The 22,031-nt window shown below is 26.0% G+C and overlaps 1 protein-coding gene across 1 annotated transcript in view; it reads left to right on the forward strand.

Annotated features, from left to right (window-relative positions):
- Positions 1-22,031, forward strand: part of LOC132921090 (calcitonin gene-related peptide type 1 receptor-like) — a 61,349-nt gene that overhangs the window by 35,931 nt on the left and 3,387 nt on the right. The window contains exons 4-7 of the mRNA XM_060983925.1: positions 7,559-7,665; positions 9,990-10,081; positions 12,659-12,785; positions 12,922-13,142. Coding sequence (XP_060839908.1) covers positions 7,559-7,665; positions 9,990-10,081; positions 12,659-12,785; positions 12,922-13,142 — 547 coding nt within the window. The remainder of the gene's footprint in view (positions 1-7,558; positions 7,666-9,989; positions 10,082-12,658; positions 12,786-12,921; positions 13,143-22,031) is intronic.

Below are 22,031 nucleotides of genomic sequence, written 5' to 3' on the forward strand. Positions count from 1 at the left end.
AATAATTATTTTTAAGATTTTTTTTGATCATAATTCATAACTGCCTTAAACGTTAATTCGTAAATAATAATTAATGTTGGAGTCGTTGGACGATGTTCATGTTACTCTGATCTTATCATATTTTAAGTTTTGTAATTAAAACTACATTGTTAATTCGACAATAACTACAAAAAAGATTTGTTTTGTATAACAACAAAAACTTAACTTATTCCATTCATTTTATAAAAATAACAGCATTAATTTGTTAAATATAACATGTGTTAAAATAAAATACTTCCTTTGTACATAATATTATTTATTATTCTAACTCACAAAATAAATAAACCTTCTTTTTTATTTTCAATTTAGAAATACCAATAAATATTTGGTCATTATTTTTTCATATTATGTAAAATCAATGATTTTCACTACATTAAATAATAAAATTATTATAAAAGTTTGTTTATTGTAAAAGTTATGTTTTAGTTGGATGGTTTTTATAATGCACTTTTTCAAATCATTAAATATTCATAAATCATCAAAAATAAACATATTTATTATAACACGAAAAACAAATTGATTAAAATTAGAATACTAAATTATATTATTAATATTCATAGTGATTAAGTTGTTAAAACACTTTTATAAGAGTAAATAAATTTCATTTCGTACTTTTTTAAAGAATGTTTTTAGTCGTTATAATTACACTAATAATATAATGCTAGTCTATATTATATATATATCTGCTATATCATTCATTTAAATATATAGGCAATATGTACATTTTTTTGAATTGAATATCTTTTATTACTTAATCATATATCATACGCGATACGCTTAATATTGGTCAAAAACTTTTATGTATTAAGCAATTAAAAAAAAATTATCAAATTTGTTGATTTAAGGCTTATGTGACTAACAATAATTATGTATAATAGGTCCAAATCTCTGGTTGTTAAATTTTAAATAGTTCATGTGTCGCCTATAAGGATAATATATCAAGGTATGAGAATAGAGTCTACGTATACTCCTATCCCTATACTATATTATATTACTAATACATAAATGCTATTAAAAAGTATTACGAGTGATGGAATTCTATGAATAGTCTTATTATCACTCTTTTTATAATAATAATAATATAATTGTGTTTATTGAATAAATAATATTTAATCTTAATTGTTTTCAAACAAATTTATATTATAAAAATATTTATGAAAATAATAAATTATGTATCTTACAATGTATAGGTTTATTGTATTATAAAGTACCTATCTACATTATGTGTATGTGTACTAAGATTACAAAAACATTTCTCTAACACGAGATTTAACCCTCACAGTATTGTGGTCTGAACTTGACTTGATTTCATTATTGAAGATTAATAAGAAAATGGTTTCAAGTAATTAACGTAAATTACAATTGTAGTAGTTAGTGACGTCGTGTTCTAGTGTACATTAAATATCGTGTTATTTGAGTCTACAAGTACATAAACACCGCAGATGATACTACTTCAAAACAATAAATTTATTAAAATAGCATATTAATTGTATTTAAGTAGCCGCATATTAGAGTTAGGACCGTATACATATTGTGTACTTTACTTATATTCTTTATTAATGAATATTAAATATATTAAATAGAATAAATTTGATATGGATATGAATATTTAAAATTAGCTATTTATTTGGTACTTGTATAAGAAATAGTTGAATTTATTCAATGTTTCCAGCTTTTTACTTATTTAATGACTTAAATTATTATAGTAGCTTGAAAAATATTATGTATTAATAAATTAAAAATTATTTACAATATTTTGTTATTTATATTAGTGTATCTTCAAGGTTAATTTGTTATTAATCTACTTTCTTGAAAATAGCTAGGAGGTTATTTGAATTTCAGAAGTGAATATGAATATTTATTGGCTTCGGTAGGAATAAAAGTCGGGTGATTCAAAATTTCCCAAGAGATATCTGTTGCTCTAAAAGTCTTGAATAAAACCTTCGGATTGGGAATACTTTTAAAAAATTGCATAAATCGCATATATTTTTGAGTAAAATTTAACAGGTAGAAAATACCATATGGAAAGTGCTATCAGAGTTCTTTTACGTTTTAAAATATATAATAGGAATCATTTTCAGGTATTAATTATTTATTTAAGTATAAGCTATTACTTATTACTTATTATATTAAATACTATTATTATTAATTTTCATCTTAAAATCGATAAAATATATAGTAGAGATATTAGTTATAATGTAACAAGGTTGGTAAACAGAAAAATGTATTTTAGTTTTTGATTAGTACTAGAAATATAATTTATAGTTAGTTATAGAATCAGTTTTTCTAAACAGTCAAACTAAAAATGGATTATATGATTGGTGTTTTACTTAAGCATTATATGATATCACTTAAAATATTAGTTATTAAAATATTTTTAGCAGTTTTTATTGATTTTTTTTACGGATAAAATTTTATTATTTAAATACTTATCTACTAAGTATTGTACTGTCAAGTAGTAGGTACTTGTGTTTTATATTATTATGTATACAGATTTTTAATCCACTGTGTTTTCAAAAAATTATTTATTCAGTTACTTTGCTAAAAATTATTATCCAAATTATAAGATTAAATATTTATTTAATTTTCGTAAACCATAAAATAAAGTATTCAGTTCTTTTTTATGATTTTTTTTTATATGAACCAACTGTAGGTTTTTATAGAATCAAAACACCCTTTTACAAACATGATTATGTTATAAACATAATCAACCCAAACCCACTGTACAAAAGTTAAACTTACGAATTTAACATTTACAACATTTTGCAAAATATTTTGATTTATTTTGTAACCTGCTGTTTATACATAAAAATGTCGTTTTAATTAACAAAATTAAACGTTTTCACATTAATAGTTATTTATTTCGTTAATATTAATTTAACATAATATATTATTTACAAAGAAAAAATGTTTTTTTTTTTTATTAGTTGCGAAATAGCTTTTAAATAAGTTTTATTAATATTATTTAACTCAATGAAAAAAAAAATATTATGTTAGTGATAATTTATTTTAATTAAAACGCAATATGTACATAATTTAACTACATTTGTTTATACTTTTCTAAGTCGAATGAATATTATATTTATAGCTTTTATTATTGTATGCTGAAAAAGTATTTCTTTATCGTGTTCGTTGTATTTAAAATAGTTAGATTAGATTTTATTATAACAAAATGTAAATTAATCTATTAAAATTAACATTTTTTAGTAATTTGTTTATAATAAACAGATTTTGTTTTTTCAATATTCTCAATTTTCGTAAATCTTTAAGCCTTTGCTATATAGCATTTTATTAAATTTTAATCATCTATATTTTTGGAGGAATTTCTATTTCTAGTAAAATAAATAACAGTTAAAATTAAACAGATTATACTTCACATTTACACCATTAAAAATAAGTATTATCAGACTAGTTATCATGAAGAAATTAAGGAATTAAGATAAATCGTATTTAACAATACTTACTGTAGAAGTGAATGTTTTTAAATTTTCTATAGTGTTTTGGAAATCGTAAGCTATCGGCGTGTATATGCATGGTCTAGGATTCGGCTAATAGATTTTAGTCCCCGAGGTACACCCAAAGTTCAATTGTTGCAGGCAGTGGTGGATTGCAAAACTATTATCCCAGATTAGAAGATTTGTGCAAAAATAATAAATGAAAAGTAGAAAACATGAAATCGCGTTGGATACTATTTTACGTGTATTATTAATTATGAAGACGACTGCCATAACGGTAATATATATACATATATATATATATAATTGATTTTGGCATTTTGCTTGTATAAATGATAAAAATATCAATTTATAAACAAAATCCTACGTCATAAGGTGATCGCATACATCTGCAATGTAAGATGCATCATAAATGTAATTAAATTAAATTGTCGCTTCTGTATCACTCATTTCTTAGTATTGTTACATTTATCGTCGTCTTTAAGCTGTACTTTGGTGAACGTGTCGGAATCGTCCAGAGTGTATTAGCCGTTGTAACGTATACCTCGGGTCGCTGATGTTATAACTATAATTATTAAGACCAGCAGAGAAGAACGTGCACGCGTCAAGTTAATTTGTTCAAAACTCGGAAGACCCACGAGTCCCGTGCGAAACCGCTAAGTCGGCTTGTAGAAACAAAATTCCACAAACATTACAATAGCCGCTATAATAAATGATATCGCTGTCATATTACTCGTATATATCTGCACCGAATACGCCGTGTGATCTTTGAAAAACGACGGAGTGATAAACGTGTTAACATTATGAAACACAATATTTGATTAATATTCGAGTCGTGCGCATGAAAATGTAATATAACATAGTATATTAAAATATTATAATGCACATCACGCGAATTTAATATTTTAAAAGGTCTCTTTTATGATATTTTTCATAATAGTACAATCAAAACCATCGTGGCGTTGTCGTGTGCAGGTTGTGTTTTTGTGGTTGTGAGGTTAAGAGAGATCATATAATTCAATGAAAATAAAATAAAATTTAAATTTGAATAATAACATTATTTTACTCTTCGTTGTTATGGTGAAATTCAACTGGGTGCTTTTTCTGAAACATAAAATAAAAAAAATCCTTTTTCTTTGTATTAAATTTAAAAAGTTAACTAAAAATATTTTATTTATGTGCAGCGACTGGGTTTATACTTTAAGCCCCTGTCGTATCCCCCTACAAGAACTGTATTTAAAATGATTATACCTATCGTAATGTGTATTATTGCATGTTGAAAAATACATTTTTGATTTATCTCGAAAGAAAATGAATCAGGTGGGCCGCATCCAGGGAATAGAAGCGTAGGTAGTCTATCATACATATTTTATTTACATGTGGCTTTATCACTTGTGGTAGGTACTTACATGAATGAAATTACAATTTGATTGATCTATTGAAAAGACATGACACCTTTATATTTTTACTTACTACGTATTCATATATTGAATAAGTAAATATTAAATTTAGACAAACATGCCATAATATAAAAACACTAGAAAAGTATCTAGGATTACATATTTGATCTCATTGGCGGCTATATAAAATAAAATATATAGGTACCACATATAAACTCATTTTGTAATCGAATACCACTCAATTTAAAATAACTCCCCATCCCCCATCAACTATTGTTTTACCAATGTTTTTCCATACATTAATTTAAACATAAAAAAAAAAAATCATACGTATACAATTATAAAGTATATAAAATGTGACTTTTAGTTGTTTATTAAAAGTATTATTTTAATCTCAAGGATGACTATGAAAGAGTAAATTAATATGTATATATAATGTATGCATTTTTCCTGACAAAGGACAACTCTCGAATTAACATCTATAAGTATATTATATTTGTATTATCCACAACAATATCGTGTTTGAATAATACACTTTTTAATTTGTGTTAGTGGTGTTTTTATTATACAAAAATTATTATTAGTGATTTCATAAATATTAATACAGACTTTTAATATCTGACATAACTTGCTAAATGTGTGGTAGTAATATTAAAAATATTTAATCAGGGGAAAAATTAAAAAATTAGAAAACAAATGAAATTTGTACACAAAATTAAATTTTATTGTTCTGTTGTAATTAAAAATTGAACAACTAAAGTGACTTGGACTTTTCACAGAAGCATTCTTTAGTTAATATAAACATTTGAAAATATTTTTTGTATTTTTGTGCTGTATATAGTCATTTGAAATTGTGAACTTATTTAGTTTTTTTTTTTCGGTTTTTATATGATCACATTTTTGTTTGCGAATAAATAAACTTAATAATTGAATATATAATTTTTTATAAGTTGTTTTTATACAAATTAAAAAATATCAAAAACTACAGTCATAAGTAAAGCGTGGATTTGTATGCATTTGCTGTTTCTGCAAAATTTGTTTCATGATATAACTATTTAAGAAATGAAACTTTTCAAGTGTATATTGTTGCATATTTCGACATTTTTATATTTTATGGGCTTATTTTACAATTTTAATTGCATATTTAATCTTTTAGTCATATATTATTATAGCATAAAATATACTATTTTCTATTATAATTTAAGAAAAAAATATTATATTTTTGCAGTTTAGATTAATATCAATATAAACTAATAACTATACTTTTACTTGTAGGTATAAACGATTTTCTCCGCTATGACGTTAGATCAATAATCGAGCAAATAAAATAAGTATACCAAGATAAATTTTAAATAATTTAATACATTTTTTAAAGTATATTGTATTGAACTATTAATTAAATGTTTAAAAAATAAATTATTTTTGTTAATTTTTTTATTCATATTTTTATTTTTCATGCATATTTTAACATTTTGGTGCATATAATTATGCATTTTTAATATAGTATATTTTATAGTACAAAAATAAATTATTAATAACACTAAAAATATGCTTTGAAGTATAGTTTGACTAATTGTTTATTCTTATAATTATTTTTCATTGATGATGATTTATTATGGAATTCAAATTTAATATATCCCTAATATTTATCTACTCAATAACAAGATATATTTGATACCTAGGTATCTATTTTAATAGGCACAGCAGAGCAAATTATATTTATATTTTTTTTCTTTATGCATTATATATTATATTATTCTAAATTTATTAAAGAGTATTTGACTATTCTAAAAAACAATGATATTATTGTATTTTATTATACAAAAAAAAAAAATAAGATAATAATAACGATAACCTAAATAAATATCACGTTGTATGGAGAAGTAAAATATTATGTACAAAAAAAAAATACAAAGGATACACCTTTTTTATAAACGTCGTAGCACTAATGTTATTATATTTTTAACTTTTGTAAATTTTCGCAGTGTTTTATGAAATTCATACCTTCACAATATTTGAAGGGCTTTATATATATATAACCTCTAGTCTTATCCGTAGTGACTTTTAGTATTTTGAAGTACGTGTCTATACTCGAGTAAACAATAGAGCATGGTTAAGATTTATACTTAACCAAATTCAAAAGATGTTCATAAATTATTATTTGTTCTATATAATTTTTAGGTTTAGGCATCGAATATTCAATAAAATACGTTATAGCTGTATTTTTTCATGGTCAAAGGACCTTCTCGCGAAGTAAAAATTTTATCACACCACTATCCTGCCCAAAGTTTTTTTTACCATGTTAATTATCCGGTACTATCCGTATGTTTTTTAAATTAAGGTCGATGGATATTCTTGATTTAAACCGTTCGTGTAAGCTCAAGAGTGACCTTGTCTAGGTGCGGTGAAAAAATAAAAATAGCAAATGAAAAAAGCTAAATACTTACCTTGCATAATATTATGTGCGATTATTATATTAGCATAATGCATTAAATTTTATATTTACGTTCTCGTTCAAAGTTTTTGGTAAACCTAACAAAATATTATACAATATCATAGTTTTGTCATTATTATCGTGTGCGTGATCAAAAATCACGCTTTTAAAATTTAAGGTGATCATAGAGTTTTATACATATATAATGGTTTTTTGATGGATTTTTGCAGGTTTCGGTCAGAAAACGTGCCTGCCAGACGGCTCGTGGTTCAAGCATCCGGACAGCAACAAGACGTGGTCCAACTATACTACGTGTGTCGATCTGGATGATCTAAAGGTCGGTGCCGTAAAAATATCTCAGTTTTCATTTCCGATGGCGTGAGAAGGTGGTATTGAAAACGCTCATCGTTCACCCGTCCCCATCCCTTTTATCATTACCGTGATAACGTGCACCTCCGACAACGTGGAATTATCTAGGTATACGTCTTATTTTTACCAACCCCTAAACAATCGCCACTACCCCTCCCCTGACAGATTTATCGGCCGACAACGCCAACTGTCGTGACAAATGGCCGTATACTTGTATCCACCACCGCCATGGCGTGCACAACGGGGACTTTTGATGATAATATTATATATACGTAATTCCTGTATATAGTGTGCATTGTACGTGTATACACATTATTATTACGTCGTAATAATGCGTATTCACCGAGAATTCGGTAGGTGCATTGTAGGTAAGCTAGTCCATTGTCCGTGTTGTTTATGTTTTATACACTTGTGAGCGTATAATTGAAACCACCGCGGATATTTATCGTTCGAAAAAAGCCGTCGACGCACCGAACAATACATACAACGGTAATAATAACCATATAACCATTACGATAATAACGCGTGCGTACATTATTGTATCATCGCTAATTCTGTGTAGTGTGTACCTACCAATTATCACTATTATGTGTACACATTACATAATATTATATGTATATATCATATAATGAGCGACACGTCAGCAAAATTATATTGACGTGATGTATCAGTTGCCTAAAAATCATTATTTTTTTTATACCAATTCTCCTTCTAACTACCTGTACACCAAAACGCACTAACCGCATTATTTTGGATATGACATTTAGTTTCTTCAGTTTTTTTAAAAATAATATTGTCATTTTTCAATTTACCCATGTTTGTATAATGCAATTTTATTGATAATGAAATTAATTCAAATATTGGAATTACGTTTTTAAAAATATCGATAAGCGTTTGGCACAGCGCTTTCAACCGTCATATTATAAAAACATTGATATCAATTATCAATGATATCCCTTCTACCGCAACCAGTCATTCCTATAATAAGAATACGGGCCGGACAATCTAAAATACGAAGGCTTCTGTAAAAAAATTGCCTATTTGAAAAAAATGCATTTAATTTTTTTCGAAGAAACTTGATAAATTGTTTTAAATTGAATACTTTAATAAGAATTAATATAAATACTTACGTAGTTGTAATTTTAATGTATAGGTACGTCGCATTGTTATTTAACATAATACATGTTAAACTTTTTATTTCTTCTTTTTTGGTCAGGAATTTGCCGCTTACCTAGCTTGCCCTGACAGCACGCCGCTGATTCAGTTGAGGGCAATAATTAGTATAACACATTTTACGGCACCCCCTTCTTAACGCTCACACCTATATTATATACTCATCTAAGCCAACATAATTTTCTTTGAAAACAATTAATGCAGTGGTTCTCAACCTTTTTTATTTGTGTTACCTTTAACCATTAAAATCAAACACTGCGTTACCCTAACATCAAAATAATAAAAAAATCTTCACTGTATATTTTAGAATTATTCTTTTATTAAAATAAAAATAATACAGTACGCAAAAAAAAATAAGTACACACTTGATTTGAGTTGTTGGGTTCAATAAACATTGTAATTTTAAACTTTAAAATGTCAAATGAAAAAAAATAGTTATGATTTATATACATTTAATGGGAAATTTGATCCTAGCTGAGAAATCGTGTCACCTTTAAGCTGGGCCCATGTCATTCCGATTGAGAACCACTGAATTAATGTATAATAATTTTATTTAACGTCAATTTATAACACCAGATTGCAATGCTTTAATGTCTCACTAACTCATAACATAGCAAATTGTAGGTTCTGAAGAATTCACTTAACTCTTATGCTTAATATTATAATGAATTTACCTATTATCAAATTCAAAAGTAAGAATAATATCTAGTAAACATTATAGCTTTTTTTAAATATTTAATTTTAAAGTGAATTATGAAAATGTTAAAATTTTAAATTGTTTGTGGATCTTAAAATATTTATAACTCATTTTAAAATTAAAATATAAAAAAATCTTACGAAGCTCACTAGATAATACTCTTATTTTTAAATTTGTTTATAGATAAATTAATTTTAATATTAAGCATACGAGAGCTAAATAGATTCTCTACACGTACAATTGCTATGTTCTGTGTTAAAAAGACGGAGACAAACGTATGCAGGTGTACTGTTCTCGTGGAAATTGCTAACTATTTGTGTGTATGTGTGTGTGTGTGAATATATCGATGCCTGCGCAACATTGTCGATCTTCGTCGAAGAGAACAAAGGGCGAGGTTTTTATTTAGTGTTTTTTTTTTCTAGTTGAGGAATCAAGTCAATATGATCTACAAATGGGGATACACGGTATCACTGGCTGCGTTGGCGGTTTCCATATTCATATTCTTTTATTTCAGGTACTATGCTTCACGAATTTTATAATACAATTTTATAATAGATCGTCGTCGTCATCGCCCCTCGATTTATTGCTCTCCATATATTAAGTGCAGGTATACTGGCTTGACTACGTGCGTGGAATTTTTTAATATCTTCCACAAAATGGCATTCGTGGAAAAAAACATATCGTCCGTTTTTCCCGAAATATCTGTATGATATTATAATATAAATATATAATGGTACACGACGTACATTATTGGTCAGCACTTTGAATATTAGCTGTCGAAGACGTGAGTTAAAATACGAACGATCAACAAGTAGCATATATATATATATACCTGTTTTACATAATAAGTTAGCGTGTAGTAGGTATAGGTATGTAAATTTCTTATGGCATGTGTTTAAGAGAAAAATTAAACGTTACGCTAGTAAAATCAGTTCTTAGTCTAACAAACTAAGTAAAAAAAAAAAAAAAAACGATTAAAATCATTTCAATTTTATACAATCAATTGATGACTAATGTTTAATTCGGCAGTTTACATAATTATGTTATTAGACGATTCGAACACCGAACAAATAACTCTCCTCAAATCCCCAATGCAATCAACTTTTCGCGAAACGACGTATTTTTACTACCGCAGGCATTTTTATAACACATCCTACCGAGAAACATTTTTATTTTCACGGTTCAACTGTTCAACTAAAATCAACTCCACATTAAGCCCCCGGGGACAAAATACTACCCATCGCGAATGCATCCTTTAAACAGTTTAAACGGAACGATCGCTGCTCGTATATATTGCATAATGTTTGGTATGATTTTGCGTTCGAAATTATTAATACGTCGAAGTTAGTACAGTTGTAGTTGTCCATGTGTAAGGGACATAATCTGGCAATACAACTATTAACCGAAGTAGGAATTTAGGTACCTAAACCTATCTATAACACTAGTGATGTAGTAGTTTCGGTCCGCAAACAGTTCTCACTTCTCAACCAATGGTATACGTCAGTAAATATAAATAACCACTAGTTGCGCGATAAATAATTATTTTAGTTTCACGTTGGAATATGTATATTGTATATAATACTTCAAAAACCACTAAATGGTTACTTTAAATATTTCAATTAGCAGCCATATATTATATTATTTAAAAGTTTTTTTTTAATCTAAATAAATGTGTAGGTAATAGGTATGCAAATATGATAATGAAAAAAGATAACTGAACAACGTGTGAAATAAGCTATTTGTTTCTGATATTATGTCATCGGTGCTAGCAAAGCAATCAATAATTTTATAATTAAAATATTAATCTAATTATATGCATTTACTTTAAAACTATCATATATCTATATAAAAAAAAGATACGTTAAGCATTTTAGTCATAATACTTGTAAAATGTATACCCATGATATAATATTACTAAAAATGTTATTTATTTTTTTAACCTGACATGTACACATTTTTTAACTTAACAGCTGCTTACTTTATTTACAATTATTTTAAATAATTAAGTTAATATGTATAAGGTTTTAAAAAAAACTGTTTTTTAATCTATACTGTACCTACTTTTACTATTCGAGCATCATATTCAATTTTCTCTGTAAAACGTTTTACACGCATTGATATGAAATGTTACAAGTTTATTACCTATTAAATCTTCTGTTGACTCGTGTTCGTGTACTGCAGTGAACTCAATAATTTTGATTATTTTAGAAAATTTATATTTATATATATTATGGTAGTAGTTTATTATAATAAGATTCTTATAATGATTTGTATACAATAATTATGTATACGGTGTGTTTAATGTGTATATATATATTATACACATATTAAAAAGTAGTTGCATTTTAAATATAATTATTAAAAATGTATTAAAATAACAATTAAATAGTATGACATTTTTAAAAGATTTACGAGAAGAAAGGTAGAAAGTATTAAGTAAAATAAATTAATTCTAAAAATTTGGTTTATTTCAGAAATAAAGTGATAAATAATGATTTTATATTTAAAGTGAAACAAAAAATGTATTGTTTTAACATGTTTTTATCTTTTTTTTGTGAATACTTTTTAGACAGGAAGAATACGAAAAAAAATGATGCAGCAGTTTTAAGTATGGAAAATCGAGTCTTGATGGTGTTTTGAATAGGTCATATCTGATTTTTTTTTTTATAAACTGTCTGTGGGCTTAAAGAAATACTACCTTGAAACACTGTTTTAACTTTCGTAAAGCTCCGTTCAAAATCGTGTTTTGATTATGATCTATTATTGGTTTCAAAATTCATATCATAATACTTACCATTTTTCTACGTGTATAGATGAACAAAGCGAAACGAGTGTAAAACACCCGGTCTAAGTATATCCTGTCCATCTTTATACTTTTTATAATGTTAATGTAACTATTGTAACTTTAAAAGTTTTCTTTAATAATGCATAAGCCATGTTTTGTAAAAAACATTTTATATCGTTTACTGTCCACAATATTTCTAAATAAAAAATTCGATTTTTATCGTTTATATTATATATTGTTTTAAACTGCCTGGTCTATATTATATACATAGATACTTTCTGCAGTTTTATATGATATTATTTTCAGGAGCTTAACGTGCACTAGGATACAGATACATAAGAATCTGTTCATATCGCTGGCAGTCAATAATTGTCTGTGGCTGGTTTGGTATGAGGCGGTGGTCGACAATTTGCCGGTACTGATGACGAACGGGGTAAGTATAAGATATAAACCGGAAAAATGAGATAAGAAAAATTTATATTTATTTTTTAAATTAAATGATCATTCTGAGTAAACAATTTATGGTCCTTAACGTTTCACGTAAATCAATTGATCACCTTAATTTTTAGGTGGGCTGTAAACTGCTGCATGTTCTGGTCCAGTATTTTTTGGTGGCCACTTACTTTTGGATGTTTTGTGAGGGCCTGTACTTGCATACACTGCTGGTTGTCACGTTCCTTACAGAGTCAAAAGTGATGCCGTTCCTGCACACGATCGGCTGGGGCATACCGGCCCTGTTGGTGTCAACGTACGCAGTTCTTCGAACAGCTACTCCCGGCGAGACTTTACAGTTAGTACGTTTTAGATTATACGATATAGTGTAAGTGTTGTATACAGTTATTAGTTTTGATTTATAGAGAAATTTTCAATTTATTATTCCGTTTGATATCATCCGTAAACTGTCGATCCGTTATAATAACTTCATATTAATAAAAATAACTACATGTCGTAAACATTTATGGTCTTAACAGATACTGCATTTGTTATTGATAATTTCACTCAGACAGTAATAACTATCGAGATGACTGTAGGAAATAGGTAATGTAAATAAGATCTATGCCCAGTTTGGTTGACTATAATATTGTTTCTCCGATAAAGTCTGAGAAATTCTCGCCTTTGCTAGTAACCTGTACATAAGTAATATTAGTATATTACTGACCGATTTCTAAGATAAAATTAGACTTTTCGTTACTGTGCCTACTATAATATTATGAAAAAAGCTTTTAGTTTTAATTTAAACGTGCATGAGGACTGTAAAAATGTTTTTTCAATGTGGCTCAGTAAAATATCCTTTGGTTATTCGTGTTAACGTTGATCGTAATTCATAATTAAATATTATGTTTTACTAATTACAACGCAGGAATGCAAAAAATAATAGAAAAATTAATTCGATCTAAGGTTTTTATTTTGAATTATTTTAATTTCTTACGTAAGATTTACACTATTAATACAATTCACTGGTCGAGATATTTAAAAAAAAAATAAAAGTGATTACAATTTTAAGCTATTTGATGTGAATATTTTAAATTATTATTTCTAAATATTTAGTATCAGAAAACGCAGTTAGATATTTATAAAATTCCCGAGTATATGATGTCTCTTATTTTCATAAAATATGAAAAATCATACAGCAGTATTTTTATTCGATTCACGTTCAAACTATTTTCAAAAGATAATATTCTTAAATTATAAATATCAGCTATATTCATATATTACATAATGAATGTTTGACTTATTTACGTACCTATCTTTACTTTTATATTAATATTTTGTTAGAATATAAAAGTTTGATATCTGTACTTTTATTACAAAATAATAATTACCTAATGGGTATTATGTCAAATGGCAAAATATAATTTAATACATTTAAATTAATGTTAATAACTTTAAGTCCATCGTTATAATAGTTTTTATGAAGATAAAAACAAATAGTAAGTTTATAAAAATGGTTGTAAAATTATTATACTATTATTATTATTATTATTATTATTATTTTTGTTTCAATTTATATATAATATTATGAATACTATATAGTATATACACTTCTTACAAATCTTATATATTTGTAAAAATGTAATAATTTTGTGCATTGTTTTAAATTTTAAATACTAAAATTCTAATTAATCGATTTAGAATATTTACTAAAATACTGAAATTTACTTAATTATTTACTTTGAATAAGCACAAGTTTCTTTTACAGTTTATTATAATAAACAAACTTAAAGTTTATATATTATTATAATTTTATTTTAAATTTTCGCACAAGCAAAGTATAATGTATTTCACTGAAGTCATATAACTGTGATTTTAATAGGAACTTCTTATCATAAATCAGCAATTCAGCTATCAAACCTTTAGTTAACCGATTTAAATTTTTTTTCCTTGAAAATACTCACTTTATCTTATACTAAACTTACTGTCTGAAAATCTGAAAATAATTGTTTCTTTTAAAATATATATTTATCTTATTCTGCACTGCTAAGTAAAATAAAAAAGATATATATATATATATCGAATAGTTTGTACATTTCTTTGATAGTCTAATGAGTACACTGTAAATATTTATTTTATACCACAAACAAATGAAAATCATTCCATTAAAAATGCCATCTTCTTAAGCAGTTTGGCCTCATAGAAAAACCTTGTGTTTCAATTGAATTAAAATAAATTCAATGTATTTTTTAAAAACCTGGTAAGTGTAATAATTTATTACAATACATTGGTTTTAAAGTTGTTTATAATATAATATATTATATTATTAAACCCATATAGGTATTATAACTTGTCATACTTTTTAATATGATATTTGTTTAGGTTAGATCGATTAAAGTTTGTTAAATTATTTTAATGCTTATTATTAATGGTATAATAATGAAAAATTAAAATACTGTTGTAAAGTATTATACGATGTAATAGGTTAAGTAAACAGAGTGTTAAGTAAAACTTTACAGAGTAATTTAAATATTATCATATAAATCAATAGATGAATTTGTACAAACTAATTATTTACGATACTTTCAAGATTTAAGACTACCGATTTAAGCTATAATTATATTTATTCAAAAGTAGTGCACAGTAACTTTGGAAAATATTTCTTATGTTTAGCAATTATCACATACAATTCATTTTGCTTAACAAGAATTGTTTTTGTAAATTGCAACTTTATGCTGTCATTTGATTTTTCAATTACTATTATCACTAATTGTAGTTTGTATAATGATTCAATATTGTTATTTTTACCCCTAACTGTTTTTGAAAACTTTTTGACAAGTAATTTTAGAGCTTTTTATTATTTCTAAAACGAAAGTGAATTATTGTATTTGAACTACAAATTATAATTTTTGTATTTTTAATATGTTGTTTTTTTTCTACTAAAGTTACATTTTATATCATTTTTATCGTATACATTTTTTCTAGCAAATTTATAATCAACTTTTAATTTTTTATTATCCATTTGAGTTGTAGGTGAATTATTCCATACAATTTTTCGAGTGGTATTAACTATTTAAATATATTTTCTCATACGTGGTACGGTATAATATTACATTCGATGATAAAATTTAAAATTATATTGCCACTGATGCAGTCGTTATTAAATTTTTTTATATTTGATGTTTTATAGGCAAAAATTATATTAAATTGATATTAAAATAATACAGTTATAAAAAGACAGAATCGTGTAAATAGGTGTTTCACATCTTGGTAATTTAATTAAATTTATATAAAAAAAAATATTTTAAAAATTAGGTATAAAGATATTAGATTTGTTACAAAGCATTCTTATATTTATACTTAGAAATGGAAATTCTTATGACAGTAAAAGGAAATGGAAGTGAAACGTACTTTGAAAGTTGGAACTAAACAGATTTGTATAGTATTTTATATACACATAAAACGTAGCTATAGTTAAAACTATTTGGTGACTGGATATTCTATTTAGATTTTATAAATTTAAATGAAATACAATACATTAAGCAATATTTTATAATACCGGCTGATATACTTTATACTTTACAGTAACTAATAAAGTATTTATTTGACTTTTTTCTTTTTTTTTAAATTATATAACATTAATAATAAATAAATATTTGTTTTATAATTTATATTTCATGACATACGCACACATTGAGTGTAGTCATAAAGATCATATGTATTTTTATCACTATAACGAATATCTAATAGTTATGTATGTGATTATAATAATATACTATACTTATTTTCATAGTTTATTGACAAGAATTTATGAGATATATATTTTATTTTGGTCACTATTTACAAAACGTAATTTACAGATCGCAAAATCTATGGACGAAAACGATAAAAAACGAAAATCTTAAACTAAAATAGAACATTTTTTCTTTCATATTATCTAATATTAAGGTATATATTTGTTGCATAAATTATGTTTTTATTTTTTAATCCAAATCATTTTTGAAATTTTGGTTTTCAAGACAGATACGTTTTATAGATATAATTGTACAGCAGAAAAATAATATAATATATTTCACTTCTGAAATCAACTAAGGAATCGTTACCGATTTGTCAGCTGTAATTTTTATTCACTAGTTAGAGTTCGAATTCGATTGAAGAGATTTAGTAAGGCTGATATTAAATTATCAAGATAGGCCAATGCAACCGTTATGTCATCAGAATAAATAGTTAACGTCGTTATCAATTTTCTTCCGGATGTAACTGATGGTTATGTCAATGATTGCTGAAAAAAAAGGAATTAAATGGTTAATAGCTTTCTAAATACTAATTTAATTTTAAAAAAATCAAAATTAATTTTACGATTTAGTTTAATTTTAATAAACGATAGTAGACATAACCGTCTTGTTGTCATCAGACGATATTGTACGGTTGCGTGGGCTGTATGGTATTTGTGTACAGTGTGAAAATCTGTTTTTAGATTTTAATTCAATGCGGCACGTCCTTATACTAAACAGGTACTTAAAATGTTACGTGACTGAATTGCACGATAATGGATCAGACTCAGCGTCACAAGTTTGCCATAGTCGCAGAGGAATAGGTGGTTGGAGCATCTCCAGCATCTATATACTATAACAAATGTAAAAAATTCGAAATAAACTCACCTTGACAACTTTTTACTGGGCGTTTTTAATTTCCTGGATGGTCGACGATGTCGTAGTCGCGAACGTGAAATTATCTCGCGCAACCTAGACTAACCCGGACAAATCAATTTAAATTTAATTATAAATCCAGCCGCGTCTTAATAACGCGATAAAATTGTCATTATATTATAGTCGTCCAAACAATCTCGCGTAATTGCGGACCACGAATATCCCCACGGACAGCTACCTGCTCCGCGTCTACGGTTGTTCCTTCTGAAAACAAACATTTACAATGCACTCAGTATACACTCCGTCTTTTCGCTCGCATCTCACTTACTATGTCGTGATTGAGCTAAAACTTATTATGCGAAGCGCGTGGTGAATTTCAATAATAATTAAATAATTGTACGTATGCTGAAAAAAGACGACCAATCTTACACGTACGTTTTACATGGAACAGTTTTGTCGAAATATTATTTAATATTAAGTTCGTGTTCATAAAAGTCACGGCATAACGTCGTTTACCACGGTGACACTATTTTGTCGACTTTAATAATATTGTTTTCAGCGTACTGAAACCATTAAATTATATATTGATCGATGTTCGGAGAAATCGTAATTTCATGTTATAGAAGCGTTAATATAATATAAAACTCAAAGTGTTCTAGATACTCGTTGTCGTTATAAATCGATAATATTTTATTAATTTAAGATTAGTTGCAGAAAAAGAAATCAATGATGTGCTTATACGTAGACAGCAATGTTTTTATTGTTAACATTTAATGCGGGAGTGGTTAAAAAAAAGATTAAAAATCAAGAGAGTTCAAGTGTTTTTTTTAAATTTATGCAAATCGATACGTTAGTGTTGTGTACAAATAAACAGTTGTCTAAGTTATATTCAATTCAAGAACATATAAGAATATACATTTTAACAAAAACATAATTGCATGTCTGCATCATTCGTTGCATATATTGTTGAGTTGTATTTTTTTTTTTTTTAAGACATTCAAGTTTACCAATTTGTTATGACTATGGTAAAACGATTTTCCGAGCATAAACAGTTTCAAAAGCTCTTGATATTAATAGCCATGTAATATTTAACGTCAATATTAAACCCGATCATGTATAAAACATATACGATCTGATATTTGGCTTTAGAACTCGTTCAGCTTTCGGAATGGCTCATTTGAAAGGGTAAGATAATATCGAATGTCATTATTTTCGTAGTTTCATGATCCGTGTCATTCAAATACCCACTCGACTGCACGCCTAAGCCCGATGGCTTCGTGAAACTTCTGATTTTGCAATCCTTATGGGATTTTGGCAACAGACCGAGGAAATAAATTAAACTATATATATTTATGTATAATGTCTGTTAATAGTCGTAATTAGTTCTGTTTAGTGTTCATTATTCAATATGCATTAAGCGTATAGTATATACAAATATTTATAGTTTCTGTACGCAGTAAAATAAAACGTATGTACTATTTTTCAGGCTGTAGCACTGTGCACATTAAATATGCAACATTAATATAAAACATGATGTCGAGATAATTTTATAATGTAATTATAATTTTTCAGTGACAATTTTTATAAAAATGGTGAAAAATCACTACCTACGTAATTAATCGATTCCTGTATTTTTAAATAATATTAATTATAAAATTACTTAAGTTATATATATTTCAAAACTTCTTCATAGAACAATAAAAAAAAAAAATACGTGGGAGTTGACTCGTATAGAGAATTAAATGAGTTAACAAAATATGATAGGTTTAAGATAAATAATTGTAAACAAACTTACAGGCTTAATAATAAAATAATGTCAGACTCATAGCACTATTTTGTATGAATCAATAAAAGTACCCATTTTAAACCAATTTAACGTAAAAACATTAGGAATAATGTTATTGATATGATAACAATGTTAATAATGTTAACATAGTTAGTGATATGATGAAACGTAATAAGTTTAAATTTAAAATACATTTTGTTGCATTATATCTGTGACACGGTTTATCGTATAGGCAATATAGGTGCGTGTCATTACAGGATTGCAGATTTGAATATCTGAACAATTTCAATTTGACTCGCTTCATTTCTCATATTATATTATTAAGTCATTTTATTTTATTTCAATTTAAGTTTAATAGAAATTTCGTTGATGTTAAAGAAAAAAATTATGTTGTGCCATACCTAGCAGACTATTTAGAAGTCAGTCACTAAATGTGATAAGTACCATATTGATGGACCTACAATAATATTACGTTGTTATATACTTACATCTCGTTCATTTTTTTAAGGTCGTTGTTGTTCTATTAATAGCTGAATGGTGTAAAATATTATTTTTCACTCGTTGATTTTTGGAAAAAAAACTACTGTTTTATTGAAATGTAATCTCAAAATTATAGAACTATCTCGTAACGTGAAAATTATTATTGTGTAATGTGAAAAAATGATTTTGTTATTTTACATACTTAAATTTAAATAATTTGTTGAACTTTAAATGAGACGCTCGATAAAACCACCTGGTTGGTTTTGAAAATATATTTGTAAGAATTTTATCATAACATATTTTCAGTGACAATAGCTTTTGTAGTCAGTACTTACTTGCAAGTTCAAATCATAAACATTTCGAAAAAATGTCTCAATGAAATATGTTAGAGGCCGGACTGTAATTTCGTACTTACTTTTTGCAACAATACCAATGTTGCGTAGAATTTATTAGTATGAAAAATAATTTCCTTACAATAATTCTTTGCTAAACAACATGTTTAATTACAGTTGTCATATTTACTGTCAAGACATATCATAAACTTTTCCCATTAAAACAACTCTCGTTTTATTTTGTGCGTAACTTATGAATTGTCTGCAACTATTACTAAGATAAATTCCAAAACTTTAATATACCTAACATAATATCACAGTACCTACAATAACAAAATCCATAATCAATATTCTATGCATTAAATAAAAAAATATTTTAAAACCAAATGTCGTTTTACATTTGCAAAACGTTGGTTAGTTATTATTTGTGGGTCTTTTATTTGAGCGGATGTATTAGATAATGTAATTTATTATACTAAAAAACATCCGTTATGGAATTTGAAAGCAATTTAAAATTATTTGAGAATTTATTTCTGATTTTCGAGAAAAATTTATTGACGAAAATTAGTTTTGATAAACAATAATAACGATAAAAAATAAAGTTTGAAATAGAACAAAATTGTAAATGTCACGAAAAATATTAAGTAAAGATGTTGAAAATAGTTTAAAGTTAATGTGATTCATTTAGAAACAACTAAACAATTTTATGAAAATTGTAGAGCATTTTTTTAATTATAAAAAAATAATAATAGTAATAAATTAAAGTATATGAAAATATAAGGTTTTATTTGACATATTTTTACATTAACTTTTATAAATCATACAATAGGTACAATTTTTATTTAAAACCTATTTTATTTTATAATAGTGTCGAATGTGTTCGATTAAACTCAATTTTGTGAGTTATTACTTATTTTATGGTATAAATTTAATCGAATTATGTAGGTAATTTACTAATTAAATACTCGTAAATAACATTTAATATTCACTATACGTTAGGAAAGTTTAATAGATTGAGTATGTATATTTTATACATTTTATAAACATGTAATTAGTTTTGTTTCCAAAGACTATTTCTAACGAAAAATTATTATCGATAATGAAATAAGCTAACGGAGTAACCGTATCATTTCGTTACGTGATTAATGTTATAATATTGACGTTTTTACATTTTATAAAAGTTTATTTTCTTTTTTTTCTTCTAAATTAATTCAATTTTGAATTTAAAATTATAGTTGAGAGTTATTAATGTTGTTATTTTTAACTTTTAATATTCCTTACTGTCATAGTATACAATATAGATTTAATAACAATTATTTCTTTATTTAATTTTTAGATTGAAAATTATGTAGTTTACAAATTCAATTTTATTAAGTTTATTAAGGCATAGTGTTATCTATATCTAAGATATATTTATAAGTTTTTATAGGTATCATATATTTTTATCAAAATTTTATCATTGCATATTATATAATCATTTAGTCACATTCAATGTTTTATGTTCATTAGTTTTACTATGGAAAAACAAAAACTTTTACGGTGATTTATTTAGATAGTGATCGATGGGAATGTGAGTTGACCTGCCTATACGTATAATTGACGTGTTGTGTTTTCCACATGGTTGCAGTAGACAACTTTACGACATTAATTCTAGAATGGAACTGTGCTCTTGAGATGGACAATGCGTACAGATAAGATATTTTCGATTTTTTTATCCATAGATTATGTTTGAAACGACAACCTGATTAAACATGAGATATGTATAATTATATGCGAATCACATAATGCAATGTGATAGTCGTCCAAAACCGTTTTGAAAATCAATATAGTTCATTAATTTTCGTTTCAAAAGTTGGTCTTTGGACGATTGAACACAATGGACCATTTAAAATTAGATGGTGAAAAATAATTGAATTCATCTTTTATAGGAGACCCGTTTATCAGACGTTCGCTGAGTTTATATTTAATTGCAAAAGTAATGTGATAAATGATCGTGAAGT

Source organism: Rhopalosiphum padi, chromosome 2, assembly GCF_020882245.1.
Source record: "Rhopalosiphum padi isolate XX-2018 chromosome 2, ASM2088224v1, whole genome shotgun sequence".
NCBI classification, from domain to species: Eukaryota; Metazoa; Arthropoda; class Insecta; order Hemiptera; family Aphididae; genus Rhopalosiphum; species Rhopalosiphum padi.